General features: G+C 38.2%; 1 protein-coding gene and 2 long non-coding RNA genes across 4 annotated transcripts; all 3 read left to right on the top strand.

Annotated features, from left to right (window-relative positions):
- Window positions 1-798: 798 nt before the first annotated feature.
- Window positions 799-1,532, top strand: LOC306998915. Its single transcript, XR_013797695.1, has 3 exons — window positions 799-835; window positions 934-1,180; window positions 1,378-1,532. It is a non-coding gene; the product is annotated as an uncharacterized lncRNA (long non-coding RNA).
- A 6,908-nt stretch (window positions 1,533-8,440) lies between these two features.
- On the top strand, window positions 8,441-11,139 carry LOC306999035. Its single transcript, XR_013797706.1, has 6 exons — window positions 8,441-9,484; window positions 9,565-9,706; window positions 9,827-10,470; window positions 10,607-10,696; window positions 10,810-10,889; window positions 10,980-11,139. It is a non-coding gene; the product is annotated as an uncharacterized lncRNA (long non-coding RNA).
- Window positions 11,140-11,682: 543 nt separating this feature from the next.
- LOC306999604 (structural maintenance of chromosomes protein 5-like) lies at window positions 11,683-13,694 on the top strand. 2 transcript variants are annotated; one of them, XR_013797880.1, is made up of 6 exons: window positions 11,683-11,809; window positions 11,917-11,970; window positions 12,088-12,132; window positions 12,384-12,471; window positions 12,837-12,929; window positions 13,149-13,694. XR_013797880.1 is itself a non-coding variant. In XM_079614432.1 (5 exons), exons 3-5 carry the CDS (start codon window positions 12,391-12,393, stop codon window positions 13,428-13,430), a joined length of 456 nt encoding a protein of 151 aa, XP_079470558.1. In that variant the 5' UTR covers window positions 11,683-11,809; window positions 11,917-11,970; window positions 12,384-12,390; the 3' UTR covers window positions 13,431-13,694. The 2 variants fall into 2 exon arrangements, 1 of the variants encoding a protein (XP_079470558.1); XM_079614432.1 differs by lacking the exon at window positions 12,088-12,132.
- Window positions 13,695-13,967: the final 273 nt, after the last annotated feature.

Here is a 13,967-nt window from a genome sequence, read left to right as displayed (position 1 = left end):
TCTGTGCAACATGTGGCTATGAGCTTTATTGGCAGAAACAGCCCATGTTGCATCGAAATATGCCTGTTTGCAACCTTCTTCTCAGTGGGGCCATACATTTTTCAGGTTGTATGGCCACACAAACGCTGAGGATGCTGACACTGTTTGGTCTTCAGTGCATCAGTGCGAGGACTTTTTTTCGGCAGACTGGCAATCTCGGGTGACTGCAGGTAAATGCACTGTTGGCCTCATCTAAGATGGAAAATGTTTACATTGCAACTCATTAATTCAATTTTTAACATTCGTAGGTCAGATTCCCCTGGGCATTGTCCAAATAATGGCACTTACTCCTTGATAGAGGTGAGAATAAACAAGATCATAGATCTTCAGCTTGTCCAGGTGAGTATGAAGTTATCAAACAAACCATTTTGTTTCAGTTCCACTACCAGATTTCAAGTGTTACACTGTCTGTGACATGTTACAGAGCTCTGAGGTCCAAAAGAGTACCTGGTGTGAGATTGAGGGTCTGAAGCGCAGCATGTTTTTTTTTTAAAGAACCAGAACCTACATGTGTCGACCCTCACCACAGACAGACAGACTTTGGCAGGTAAAGTTGTATATTTATAGTAATACAATGTCTGTAGTATTTTCACATTTGGACAAACTCCTGACAGACTGACAAAACCACAAATAGTTATTCAACCCTTGGTAGAGGTGTACCTTTTGAGTAAATCATTAGTTTTTATTTCTGTATTTGAGGGGTTGTGTCTTTCTACACAGATTGCCAAGTGGGTGCGAGAGGAGCTGTGTTCTGAAGGAACAAAACATTTATTTGATGTCTGTCATGTTGGAAAAAGTATGTATCCTGTTGTTGGTGGCCTTTTTATAATGTTGAGTCTTGTAAATACATTTCCATCAATACTTTGTTTTGGTTCTGAAACAGCTCTAGGGAAGGCTTTGGATGCTACCGCTAAAGAAAGGCACTGTGAGGACCTGAAACTGTGGAAGCCAGCAATTGTCAACCAGCTGTACTGGACTGCTGCTTCAACTCCTGATGGAGATCCAGATGTGATGCAGGCCAAATGGCAAAGCCTGGTGAACCATGTTCAGGACATTCATGAAAATGACACCCCTGCATTTCCCTGCTGTTTACACCCACCTCTGGAGGGGGAACAGCGAAACAAGCAGTGGCTAGAACCAGGTACACCATCAGTATGTTAAAGAATGCAATAATGCTCTGATATTCAAGGTTGTGCTAGGATATGCTACAGGTGTACTCCAGCTATAACATATTTGTCTGGTTTTGGTAAATGTGAAGAAAGAAATTATACTTCTATTCCTCATCTTTGTGTACAGTCAAAGAACATGTAGTAATATCAGTAAAACATGTCCATGCAGGCTCAACAGTAGCAACTAAATTGGAGAGTGTAACTACTAGGGCAGCACTACTGAAGGATATATGGCAGCTATCCCCACAGTACCAGACATACTCGTTGGAGGCATTTCACTCCCTCATCCTCCACTTTGCACCCAAATACACTGGGTTTTCATATCTTGGAATGTACAGTAGGTCAGTGCTATGCAATGGAATAACCTATGTGTCGTTATTTCATCATTCTAGACATTTCAGTCACATACTCTGTTTTTTTGCTTTTCTTCAGGCTTTTTTTGGCAGCTCTACATTACAATTACAATAGTAGTCGAGAGGTTGCGTGAACGGCTGACGGTCAGGAGTGCTATGCTGTGAGCTACCCATGGTTCTGTAAAGGTGGCTGGGTTGTGCGCCCCATCAAGCAGCAGCCTTCATATGGTTAGCAGTTTCAATCAGTTCTGTCATATTTTGAGATGTACTTGTTTTAGTGCATGAGTCATTGGTAATGTCACTGAATATACATGTTTTTCTATAACCCAGGTTATGCATCAGCACTCATGGAATCTCTCCAAGAAAGGTACTCTAATCACCAAAGGCTCTACAAGAGTGTAGTGCTGCCTTGGGTTCGGATGCACCTGCTCCCCTCTCCAGATCTGGCCACATAATTTCAGAGGAGGCAGTTAGTCTTCACCTAGCTCAACAATCACGCTTTAGCAAAAGCCATTCGATTTTATAATTAATTTACTAATTATTATTTTGATTGTATAAATGTTTGTTTTTATTGTTACACAATCTTGCTTTCTGCATTCTTCTGGGTAATCTCCCTATTTCAACTATCTCTAATACATCACTGTAATTTTGCAAAGTTGACCACTTTCAAAAATCTTGCTGTTTGAATAACATGTGTTTATAGTTATGATCCAAGACAACGTCAAGAGTGGGTATGTATTGTGGATTCTTTTTTAGACTTTCTAACTTTTTTTTTGTGCTGTTTTTAACCCTGGGTTCTGTGTAACTCAACTGAGTTTGTCTGTGTGTGCACTAATCCTGAGTCAGCATGCTGCATGTTTTGGTTTTGTCTACTTTTGTTTGCACATAATTGTTGGTGCCTAATTGTGGGTAAATGTGGGTAGTGCCTTATTACCTTTCTGTGTTTCACATATTATTTTATCTGATTTCTGTTTATGCACTGTGGTGTGGTAAAGTTTGTCTGTGGGTACTAATCCTGTTTGCATGCTGCATGTTTTGGTTTTGTCTACTTTTGTTTATTTCATAACCTTCTGTCAATAAAGACATTTTCTGTAAATAGAATTGTCTTCTGTGTAGTGTATTTAAACTTCTGTAGATTTTTTTTTTATCTCCTGACTGCCAGTATGGTTTATTTTATGCTTGTTAAAGTTAGGACGAGTAGTAAGTAAGCCTTGCTATATACAGTATGAGTCATACTATATGACAGCTTGCGATCAGAATTCTTTTTTATTAATATTCACCCAAAGGAGGCCAATCAAAACCTTTGTATGTTCCACCTTCTTGAAACTGTCTTCTGATGTCTGAAACAACACAAGAAGGCAAGGGCCTCCGGATAGGCCTCCCCAGAATGCTATAGGCCCAACGTACCACCTGTCTGTATGCTGTGTAGCGGTATTGCCTAAGGATAGGGATGTAACAGTTAAACTGGATATGGATATCTGAATTATTGTATTATAATGCAGTTGCAGAACCACTTATTATTGTGGTTCACTAGACAGATTTTCGGATGAAAATGAAACTAATAACTTAAAAAAAAAAAAAACGTGTAAACACTCTTGACTGCTAGCCTCTAGAGGACCATGTTCCTGTCTGAAGTTCAAGTAGGCAATCTTGAGAACAAAAGCTGCTCAACCAGGGCCCAGAATGCACCCACCTCTCAGCAGCACATGCTCTCTACAGCTGAGGCCATGGGCTACCAATGCCCACATAGACACCTATGAATCAAAACGATAAGGTATGTTTTTATGTTTCCACTGTTCGATCGTGCCTCTCTCTCTCTCTCTCTCTCTCTCTCTCTCACACACACACACACACACCAACCAACATATTCCAGCATTGCAATCTTGACATCGCAGTCTGTTCATTATAGCCACAGAGCTTCAGAGCTAAGGCGGAGCCTTAAAGGTGTCCCTAAATAACCCGCGTATCTAACAGTAGTTCCGCATTAATTCATTTGCATGCGAGTTTTATTTATTTGTATACCGTGTATTCTCCGTGTATATTTATGCACCGAACCGTGACGCCCGTACCGTTTCGGTTCAATACGAATACATGTACCGTTCCACCTCTAAGTAATGCCTATACTTACCAAGACACCTGACCAACTCTCCACTGGTTCTCTTTACACCAGATATTTATGTTTATTTGATAGAAATTATTAAAATTTCTGTTTCTGCTCCTCATCTGTCTCACGCCTGTGGGCCATCGTAGGTTTGAGGGGGATTTTGGATCTCCTCAGACTCAAAACTCTCCATACTTGAATATAACTTTTTTGGCACGTCTCCCTCTTCTGACGTCACAGCTCAGCTGTGTTTTAAAAATATGATCTTGACAGAAATGGCTTTAAAGCTTATTGTAGGGCAGTTACAGTAATAATTTTAATGATTTCTGTAAATGAATGTAAAACCAGGGTGCGAAAATAGGGGGGATCCGGGGGGCTCGATTAACTCATGAGACCCCCTGAAAGCCTCAAAGGCAAAATTAGAAGGGGGTCTCAAATTGTGTCAAAAATACAAATAAAATATTTTATTGTCTCCAGTGTTAATTTCGTTAATGAAAACTATGACGAAAAATGTATATTGATGACTTTTTTTCCTCTTGACAAATGCTGCGTTCACACCAAACGCGAATAAAGCGCCAAATTCGCATCTATCTATTCGGAGGCGAAATCCACTTCTTGTGGGAGGGGCAAGTGCTAGACAGTGGTCTGTTTGCAAGAAAGGGTGCGAAATTTAAAAATACTACTGTTATTGTGTCACAAAATGTATGTTTTAAGAGTTGTTCAGTCGAGAATGTAGTTGTTTAAAGCTCAAATCTGTGGTTTATTTATAAAGATAGCGCCTATTAAAAAAATGTATCTGACATTTTCGGAGTTGTGAGATCCAGGCGATCACCGGGCGCTCAGCACTCATGTAACCCGCCTGGAACAGCCTTATCTCGGCTAGTCCTCCTGACGTTTCCCGCTGGTAAAAGAGAAATGTTTAAATTCACTATCTATAGCTTCGGTTCTATTATATGAAACATAAAAGTTAAAATACATTAATGACTCGTTATAACGTAGGTCAAAAGACTTCTTTAATTGAGGGCTCTTTTAATTTGTACTCTGAATATTATATATATATATATATATATATATATATATATATATATATATATATATATATATATATATATATAAAAAAAAAAATTTTTACTTAAAGATAGACAACAAAAGCTTCCCAATTCTAATGAGATTAACTTTTTATTTTTAAGATTGATACTAAAAAATCTTGAGTAATTTAGATTTCTGGAATGTGGAAGAACATCTCGGTTACGGATGTAACCCTCATTCCCTGAGTAGGGAACGGAGACGTTACGTCGAATGACGACGAAATGGGGTTCGCTTAGAAGCCTATCCTCTCCGAACAGTAATAAAACGAGCCAATGGCAAGCAGCAGCAAGGTCGACCGTGCCCCCTTGGTGTGACGGTCCACTCCACCCGGAGTGCGGCCTCCTCTTGGGCTCTACCGCATGGCGCCTCGCTAACAGACATCTGCAGAGCTGCAGGCTGGACGACGGCCAACACATTCGCCAGATTCTACAATCTCAGAGTGGAGCCAGTGTCCTCCCGTGTACTCGCTTCAACCAGCCGGTACTAGGACCCGCTCAGGTGTCTTCGCTTGCTCGCCATTCCACTCCACGGACTGGAATGCGTGCGATATTCTCCTCAGGTGAGCCTGATAAGCCCTGAGTTCCTCCAGCGCTGTTGACGTCAACGCCAGAGTTATGCCTCTGGCAGCTTTCGCGTTGGCTAGGTGCCGCCATGTGCATGGTTTCCCCTCTGGGTGACCCCCACGTGTGTATTTCCACTGTAAGCCTCTCTCGAGCATGTGTCTTTCCCTTGGCAAGCCAGTCTGCCACCTCTGGGGTTGAAATATTCCACCCTGTGGGCTGGACACCCCAGTGTTCTCCGTATGCACCCCCCTCCGGGTCATATGTGTATTCTTAAGTCGAATTAAGATCCTTTAACTTTTCTAATACATTTCATAAATAATCACCCCATTTATTTATTTACTACATAAATAAATACCTATATATTCCTATTATACAACATAAGATAAGGCATACAAGATAAGCTACAACTACTATTATGATTAATTTTACACAATATACCCCACCTTACCCTGCACATGACCTACACATACCAGGCTACTCTTCACATTATAATGTCCCATAAAATGCTTGGGCCTCCACTGGCATGTAGTCTAGCATTTTCATAAGGTCATGGTGCTTCTCCTTCTTGACGGGCAGAGGGTCCTCATAAGCACGAGCATACGTGATGGAGAACAAGGGAGCTGGAGGTGGTTGATTCTTCCTCTGTTTGGTGATCAGCCAGGTCTTCCATCCCTCGTAGAGGCCGTGGCTCCCTTTTGTGTGGACACACCATGGATCAGCAGCTGAAATCATGATTCAACAAGAAATTCAATAAAGATTCTTCTTTCACGCACATATCCCCAACACTGTTAATCTCAGAAAACCAACTCTTTAGTTTATTACCTGTCACTTTCAACCACATCATGGATTTGATTAGGAAGCCAGGTGGACGCTTTAACCCTCTGGGGACCAAAAACGCGCCCCCGCGTTTTGCTCGTTTTTTTTTTAGCAATGCAAAATAAACTCAAAATTCTCTGTTAATTTTGATCTTTCATTTTCGTGTTATACATCAATCGATCCTGTTAAGTTTCTATTTTTTTTCTGTATACTCACAATAAAAATAAAGGGTCTCATTCATGAAACATTCGTAAATATACGAGTAAATATGTGAGTGATCTGCGCGTAAAGAGACCTTCCCGAAAATTCTTCTCCTGATTCACAAATATTTCGTAAACGTCAGATGTGATAGTGAAATGTGTGTGTGTGTTAATGAATTCCAATCTGTCGTAAATGGGACGCGCGTGCACGCTCATTCTCAATTACCATAAATCCCGCCCATTAAATCCGACTGACAACTATATATGGGCATCATATTATGACACCGAACGAAGGATTTCAACATGTCTTCTTAAAAGCGAATGAAAAAGAAAAATTTCTCATTATCAGATAATATTTTATTATCAGAAGTTCATTCAAAACGCCACATTTTCAGGGCCGGATTAACCATTAGGGCAACTGGGCAATTGCCCAGGGGCCCAGGACATCTAAGGGGCCCTGGGCACCGTCAAATATTATGTCAAATATCATGATTAAAATGTCTCCACGATCTGCTTTTGAATAAATATCGTAGGATCGTGCATTCTATCAGTTTGCAGTTCTGGCGCCTCCGTCTCAACATACTGTACCGCGCGACGTATATTCGCATGAAATGCAGAGGAACGGGACACTGTAGTTTATAAAAATTAATTATTTGCATGTGCTTTAAAGCCTTGCCGGTTAAACATGTCATTCGCTGCTGATGTGCTGTTCTAACGGGCGCTTTTCTGAGCGCAATAACGTTACACCCGCCGACGCGCACATGCCATCTATGCAAAACAGGTAAACATCCCCAAGCAAATGCTTTAAGTTTCATCATTCAGTCACCTGCGCGTTGGGAAGATGGCACGATACAATAATATTCTTCAACTTTTTTTAAAAGGAATGTAGCTTATCACTACCGGAGTGCGCTTAACACAGTCAGAAATCAGAAAGACATTATTATTAATGGAAAGAGACGTGGCATGTTATCCAAGCATTAATGGCAGGGAAAGACCCTTAAACTGCGAACGATATAAGGAGTTTCTGGGTGTTTCGCCCTCATTTCTGCTCCGTGGTTTTGATTGTGGCATTTCTTTGAGGTTTAGAATCCAGTAGGCTATTCACTGTTTCTTTTTATGAATTTAATAAAGAACTCTGTCTCGTATTCTGTCCAAACGATCCATATAGGCTACTTTTGTGTCCATTCGTTTTTCCTTTTTTAAACCGTAATTGAAAAAACGAAAAATTAACGGTTGTTGTCTTTTTAAAACGCAAAGTTAAACACCAAAATTTTAATTTTAACTGGCTACACCAAAAAAGTAAATATCGACGAATTGTCAGATTTTTGTTTAATGACTTTTTGCCCCTTTATTAAACATTTAAAATATTAAGTTAAGTTAAGTTAAGTTAAACTTTATTGTCCAGTCTGTTTTCACAGAGCGGAAATTTATCTTTGACACTGCGACATACATTCACATTAGCTTACTTCTTAAAAACACATCACACATCAACAGCACAAATATAGTAGCAACAGCATAAATACAGAATTAAACACTGAAAGCAAAGAAAAAGAGATAATAATAATAATATTGCCAGCCGTTCCAGGCTATTGTTTAGCTTAAAACACTGTACGATTTAAGATAATCACTGCCATTGGGAGAAAAGATTTTTTATAGACGTTTCTTCTAGCCAAGGGAATTTTTAGTCTACGCCCAGATGGGAGCAATTCAAAAGTAGAGTGAAGAGGGTGTGTACTATCTTTAAATATCACAATTGCCGTTTTTTCCATAAGATGATCAAACAAGCCCTGGAGTGGCTGTTGTTTGTTGTTTGTCTGTTATTCACAAATTAATATGGAAAACATGTCGATTTTACTGGTTTTCTAAGACCAAATTAGAACCTGGAATTTATATTTTTCCCACAGTGCTGAATGAGAAGAGCCATTCATATTATTAATAAAGTATTGTTTTCTAAGTCGGCTTTTAGAGAGAAATGCTCCTTTCATACGCATTCCATAATCAGAATGTATTAGATTTCGATTTGAATTTGTTCATTTTAAAGTGGACATTTCAAGCTTTAGCTACATTGGCTATATTTTGTTTCATCAGGGAGCTGCCTGAAGTCCGCACATTTCATCTCAATTACTTTAAATGGATGCTGCTGCCTGGCTCCACGGATCATCTCGGCAACATCGCTGGGGGTGTGAAGTGACCAGACACCATGAACTTTTGCTCTATCTGACTGAAGTACCTCTTATCACCTCTCTCACTGCAGGATGAATGCTATGAGGCCTAAAAAATAAACAACACAACTCCTGAACAAGGGAAATATAATAAACTATGCTGGTCTGTTTTGCACAATTGCATTGTTTCTGTGACAATAAAATTAATTTAATGTATAATTCTAAACTTTCCTCTAAACTACAGGATTTAGTTTTTCACATACAGTCATTAATCTACAGTTTACAGTAGTTGGTTGTAGTTAAACTGATATTGGCCCTTATCATTGATAACTTCAGAACCAATCCAGTTTATTAAATCGTGTAGCACATTTTTAGATGTGTAATTCGAACATAATACAACATCCTTTGTTCACCCAATTAGTTAAGTTTTTATAATAATTGTAGCGATTGGAGTTTGTTTCAAAATGTTATCAAATGTGGTCCGGGTCCTTGATGTAAAAATGTTTGAGAACCACTGCTCTACATAAACACTTTACGTGTCTTTTCAGGGATTGTACCTACCACATTTTGACTGGGAGGACAGTGGCCTGCCTGATGAGCCACACCATTGTGTCACTGTTCCTGAGATGGGCGATGTACTGAGTGATGCACTAAGGGCAGCCATAAATCCCCTGGGACACTCCCAATCACATGGCTCAGACATCTATTTACTTACTGTGCAGTATGTCCAGCACTTACTGGGCTTACAGTAAAACGTACTCAGCAAAGGACCTGATTCGATGCAATTGTAGCACAAATACACACTCACATTCTCTATATACATTTGGGTAACAAAAAGAACACTTATTTACAGAATAGTGCCCCTGCTAATAACTGGTTTGTAAGATGTTACAGAATAGGCCTATCATTTTTTTTCACACTAAAGCCAAATAAATATTTCTGAAATTACGGTTACAGAGGACAGACTCCGAGAAGAACTATACAAACAAATGGTAGGGTTTGTTAGTCAAAAACACCCGACTGTGTTGTGTTTTTGATATTACCTTGTTTGCAAGACTATATATTTTGGTAGGTTGGAGTCATTCGGAAGTTATGTAAAGAATGTAGCTTGGACTCCAATGGATCCCGCAGTGATCTTCTTCTGAGGTTGTCAAATGAAATGAAATCCAGACAAACCTATGACAAAATTTTTGACAAAATCTGGGGGGCCTCTGGTAAGTTTAAGTTGTCTTGCACATAATATTTTCATTGCAGTTAATGTCTAGTTAGAAACAAAACAAACAAAATTATACTTTGATTTACTGTGGATGTGATTAATATCTTGTTTTTTTTAGGAGGCTGGGCAGTGATCATGTGCCCATGTGGGATTGTTTACAGTATCAAAAGCAATCTGCGAGCTGAGAGCCCTCGCGACTTTGCAGACTTACTATTATCCTGGAAGCATATGCCAAATGTCATAATTTATGACTTTGCACGGGGTCTTGCAACGCACTTGAATTTAAGGGCATCAGAAGAGGTACCCATCTCTCCATTTGAAGGTCGCTTGGCAGAACCCACTCAATCCAACATCGAATTGGCCAAATGTGGACAGCTTGAAGTGTCACTACCTTGGCTGAACACTAAAAAGACAGAGCCAGACCTTAATGGTCACCCAGTGACTGGTTCATCGGATCATTATGTGTTGTATGATCGGTTTCATGAAGCCAATACAAAATACAGCAAAGATGTGTTGAGGAAGCTCACTCTAGTACCTCAATTGGCTGGCAAAGTGAATAGCCAGGTTGCAGAGCAACTTTTCGCCAAGATGAAAAAAAAAAAAACTACTTTTTGAACATGTCTTTGCCATCAACCCATCTCTTTCAAATGAGGAACATAATTCATCACTATAATGAAAAGAAAAACAACAAATTGCTGGAAAGATTACAGAAGACATTTGGGGGCATGATGGTCAAAAATGTGTACGGACAAGCTGTGTTTGGTAAATTACCTTGTTGTTGTTTTTTTTTTTTTTCATATTAACCTACCAATATTTGTGGAAATACATTAAAATATCCTATGTTATAATATTGTAATGGTCCACTCATGAATTGAGTTCAATTAACTCTCTTAAACAGGTAATCCTTGTTTCTCCCCTGAGGAACCAGGTGGGATTGATGTTGTGATGGAGGACAGTACCCCAGCTGCTACAATGGTTACAACTGGTGGTGAGTGTTTTCATTCAGGGGTTAAATGGTGGTAAAATATTGTTGAAATTCTATGGTTTATTTTTATTTTATGTTGTGTATTATTTATTTCCAAAATGTCTTCACTGCAACAGGAATGGTTTGTGACATTAAACGCTTGTCTGCCAGTAGAAGTTGTTGGGATTTCCAGCCAAGTGATTGGCAGTCATCAATGGTAATATTTTTGTTTTTATCACACTTTTCATAACACATTTTGTGTATTTTGAATGTAATTTTGGTCTCTTTATCTTAATCTGTGGTAAAGCTTGACCAGATTTTGAGTAGAAATGACAGAGATGAGACAATTGCTGAAGTTGGAAGCATTAAACTGCAGCGAAAAGATTTCTTGACCTTGGGCCTCAATGCAGAGCTTGAGGCAACAGTAAGTAGACACACAATGATTTCAAAAATAGAAAAATTGACCATACAACTAATAAATATACCGGTATATTTCTTAAAAACAGATTATAAACAGCTGTCTTGATGTGATCATCATGGTGGCTAAGGAAAAGGTATTTTCCCCTACAACTATAACTCATGATCACCTGGAGACATAATTGTGTTTTATAATGGATGTGCAATTGAATGCTATGCTTAGGGAACAGATGTGTTGGCAGCAAATTCCTATGTTGTAGTTACCTGGCTACCACCACTTGATTTGGACCCATTTTTATCGTTTCCAGTAAGTCAATAAAGTTGTATTTTTTTTATTCAACTGATCCCTACGGGATTGGTGATGTAAAATATGAGGCTGTCTTCAGGTTGCACTTAGAAATATAAATATTATGTTCAGAGTTCGCAGTTCAAGGTTTGCTGTTCGAAGTTCGTTGTTCCAAAGTTTGCTCTTTATTGATGTTCACTGCTGTTTGTTCTTTGCATGATGTTCATTTGCATGATGATCTGCATGCTGCTTTTATATTCTAAATTTGTTTTTGCAATTCAGTCAGTGGTCATTTTTTGCTTTAGAACGAAGAACCTTGGCTCCTTTGTCCAATTTTTATGGTTATAATATATGAAAATATTTCTGTTTGATTTTGTTGCAGTAAATTGACCAACAGAATCGCTACAGGAACATGGAAGCTGATCAAAAACAAGGTTAGTTTTATTAGGCTTTCAAAAAACATAAGCTGCTTATATATATTGTTTTTTTATGTTTGTCACATCATTTCCATTAATAACTTAATGATATTCCATTGTTTTAGAATGTTCCACAACAGTTGACTGGCTCTGTAGACTGTGGGATCTTCATGCTAATGGTGAGAAAAAAGGGAAAGTTAAAAAAAAAAAAAAATACCGAGAAATGATTTCTCAGAATGAAAACATGAAATTGGTGCCTGAACTTGACTGATTTTTGGGGTGTGGGGGGATTTCAGTATGCTCTGTACATGGTCTTTGAGGCACCCTTTGATTTTACAGCTGTAAGTCTTCGTTTAAAGTATATATTTTAATAAGATAATATAATCTATTAAATTGATCTTTTAACACTCCCAACCCCCCCCTCCCTCCCTCCCTCCCTCCCTTTGCAAGTCTGATTTTCCGCTTATTCGACAATGGTGGTGCCTTATTCTGGTGGAGAATTTTGCCATTGAAAGGTAACTCTCTCGCTCTCTCAAGATTTTCTCTCTCTATAAATTAACTTAAAAATGTATTTGTCATTTGGGCGGGGTAGCAGTCTGATGCCGGAAGTGGGCGGGGTTAAGCATGGCGTAAGAGAGCACAGTCAAACCGGAGTCATCAGGATGGAAGAAGAGAACAAGGTAAAAAGATGTTCAATATTTGTTGGATGCAACATACTTAACGTTATACAAAACAGCTCTAAGTATTTTGTTATATTAACGTTAAGTTAATATTCAACAATACTATTTCTCTGCCATTGACATACCATTGTATGAGAACTGAACTGAGCTATAGATTAACTGATTAATTAACTTTTTTACAACAGAAATAAATCAACGCTGAACTTACTTGAGCTGGATTATGACACTATTTTGTTCTAGATCTTCAGAGACAAACTTTGGTGCATTATTTTCCTATTATCACTGTAAAGCTGCTTTAAAAAGCGCTATAGAAATAAAGGTGACTAAGTGGGAATTGCACTTGAATACATATTGTTATTTTACAGTTTGATTGTATCACTGCAGAACATGCTGCCGTGGATGTGCAGGTGCCACCTAATGTGCCTCCAGTGCTTCATTACACTGAAATCAGCGACACGGTATGTTTTTATTGTCTCAAACGGGCACATGAAAGAAACATAATTTCAAAACATTAATTTACAACCATCCTGTTTAAAGACACTTTCAATCTCCCCAGGGACAACCGAGGGAAATTAGCTAGCAGCTAAATGTGGTGCAAACCATCTCTTCTCTTGTGAGAATAATTTCTTAAATTAATTAAATATTTCATCCCTTTTTTGTACTCCTCTCTCATGAAGGAACCACGGATAGTAAAAGACCTCTGGACTGCAGTTGGATGGCTGCGGAAAAACGGCCTCTTGTTCAGAGGTTTTGTGGAAGAGCCGTGGTATCTGACATTAAAGGAGGAAGACCAGAAAAGGGCCCTTCTTAAACTTCAACAAGTGGAAATGAAGGATCTAGAACTTGCCAAAGAGCCTTTCATGTTTCGCTTCCAGTTGAGAGAAGACATGGAAGTTTTTCTTTGCAAGTGTTGTGACGAATGGCGCCTCAGGATTAATTCGATTTGTATGGAGTTTTGATTTATTTTATTTATTTGTCACTATTAAATGTGTGCCTGCATAACACTTATAAGGTTTATTTTCTTTGGTTTGATATAATTTATTAAATTTAGTTAGATTTTGTATTTTTATCTAATTACTATTATTTATTTTGAGCAGGTACAGCTAGTGTGTTAAGTTTTTGCAATTTCAAAGGAAAAAACACATTTTATTTAAATTATTTAGTTTTAGTTGTGAAATAGATGATTAAAAATGCTTTTCAATAAAATCAAATTTTCAAACGCTCAAGCTTTGTTTTCATTTTATATTTTTTTTGTTTGAAGCTTTGTTCAATTTATATTGTTAATCATTTTGACACAACAAAACAAATTGATAAAGTATAATTTTAGCTTTTAAAAAACTATTAACATTTGGTAATAGTAGTATATTGTCTTTTGTTAATAGGACAAAACATAATTCTTATAATTTATAATGTTATATATAATATAAGAATTATGTTGTGTCCTATTAACAAAAGACAATATACTACTATTAACAAATGTTAAAAGTTTTTTTAAA

The sequence above is a fragment of the Phoxinus phoxinus genome (assembly GCF_949152265.1).
Source record: "Phoxinus phoxinus genome assembly, chromosome: 5".
Lineage (NCBI taxonomy): Eukaryota > Metazoa > Chordata > Actinopteri > Cypriniformes > Leuciscidae > Phoxinus > Phoxinus phoxinus.
This window is presented reverse-complemented; position numbering and strand designations above follow the sequence as displayed.

Coding starts and splice junctions, on each gene's coding strand:
- LOC306999604 (XM_079614432.1), top strand. CDS start 12,391: ATGCCGGAAGTGGGCGGGGTTAAGCATGGCGTAAGAGAGCACAGTCAA. Junction 12,472..12,836: donor GGATGGAAGAAGAGAACAAG/GTAAAAAGATGT, acceptor GTTATTTTACAG/TTTGATTGTATCACTGCAGA. Junction 12,930..13,148: donor ACACTGAAATCAGCGACACG/GTATGTTTTTAT, acceptor TCTCTCATGAAG/GAACCACGGATAGTAAAAGA.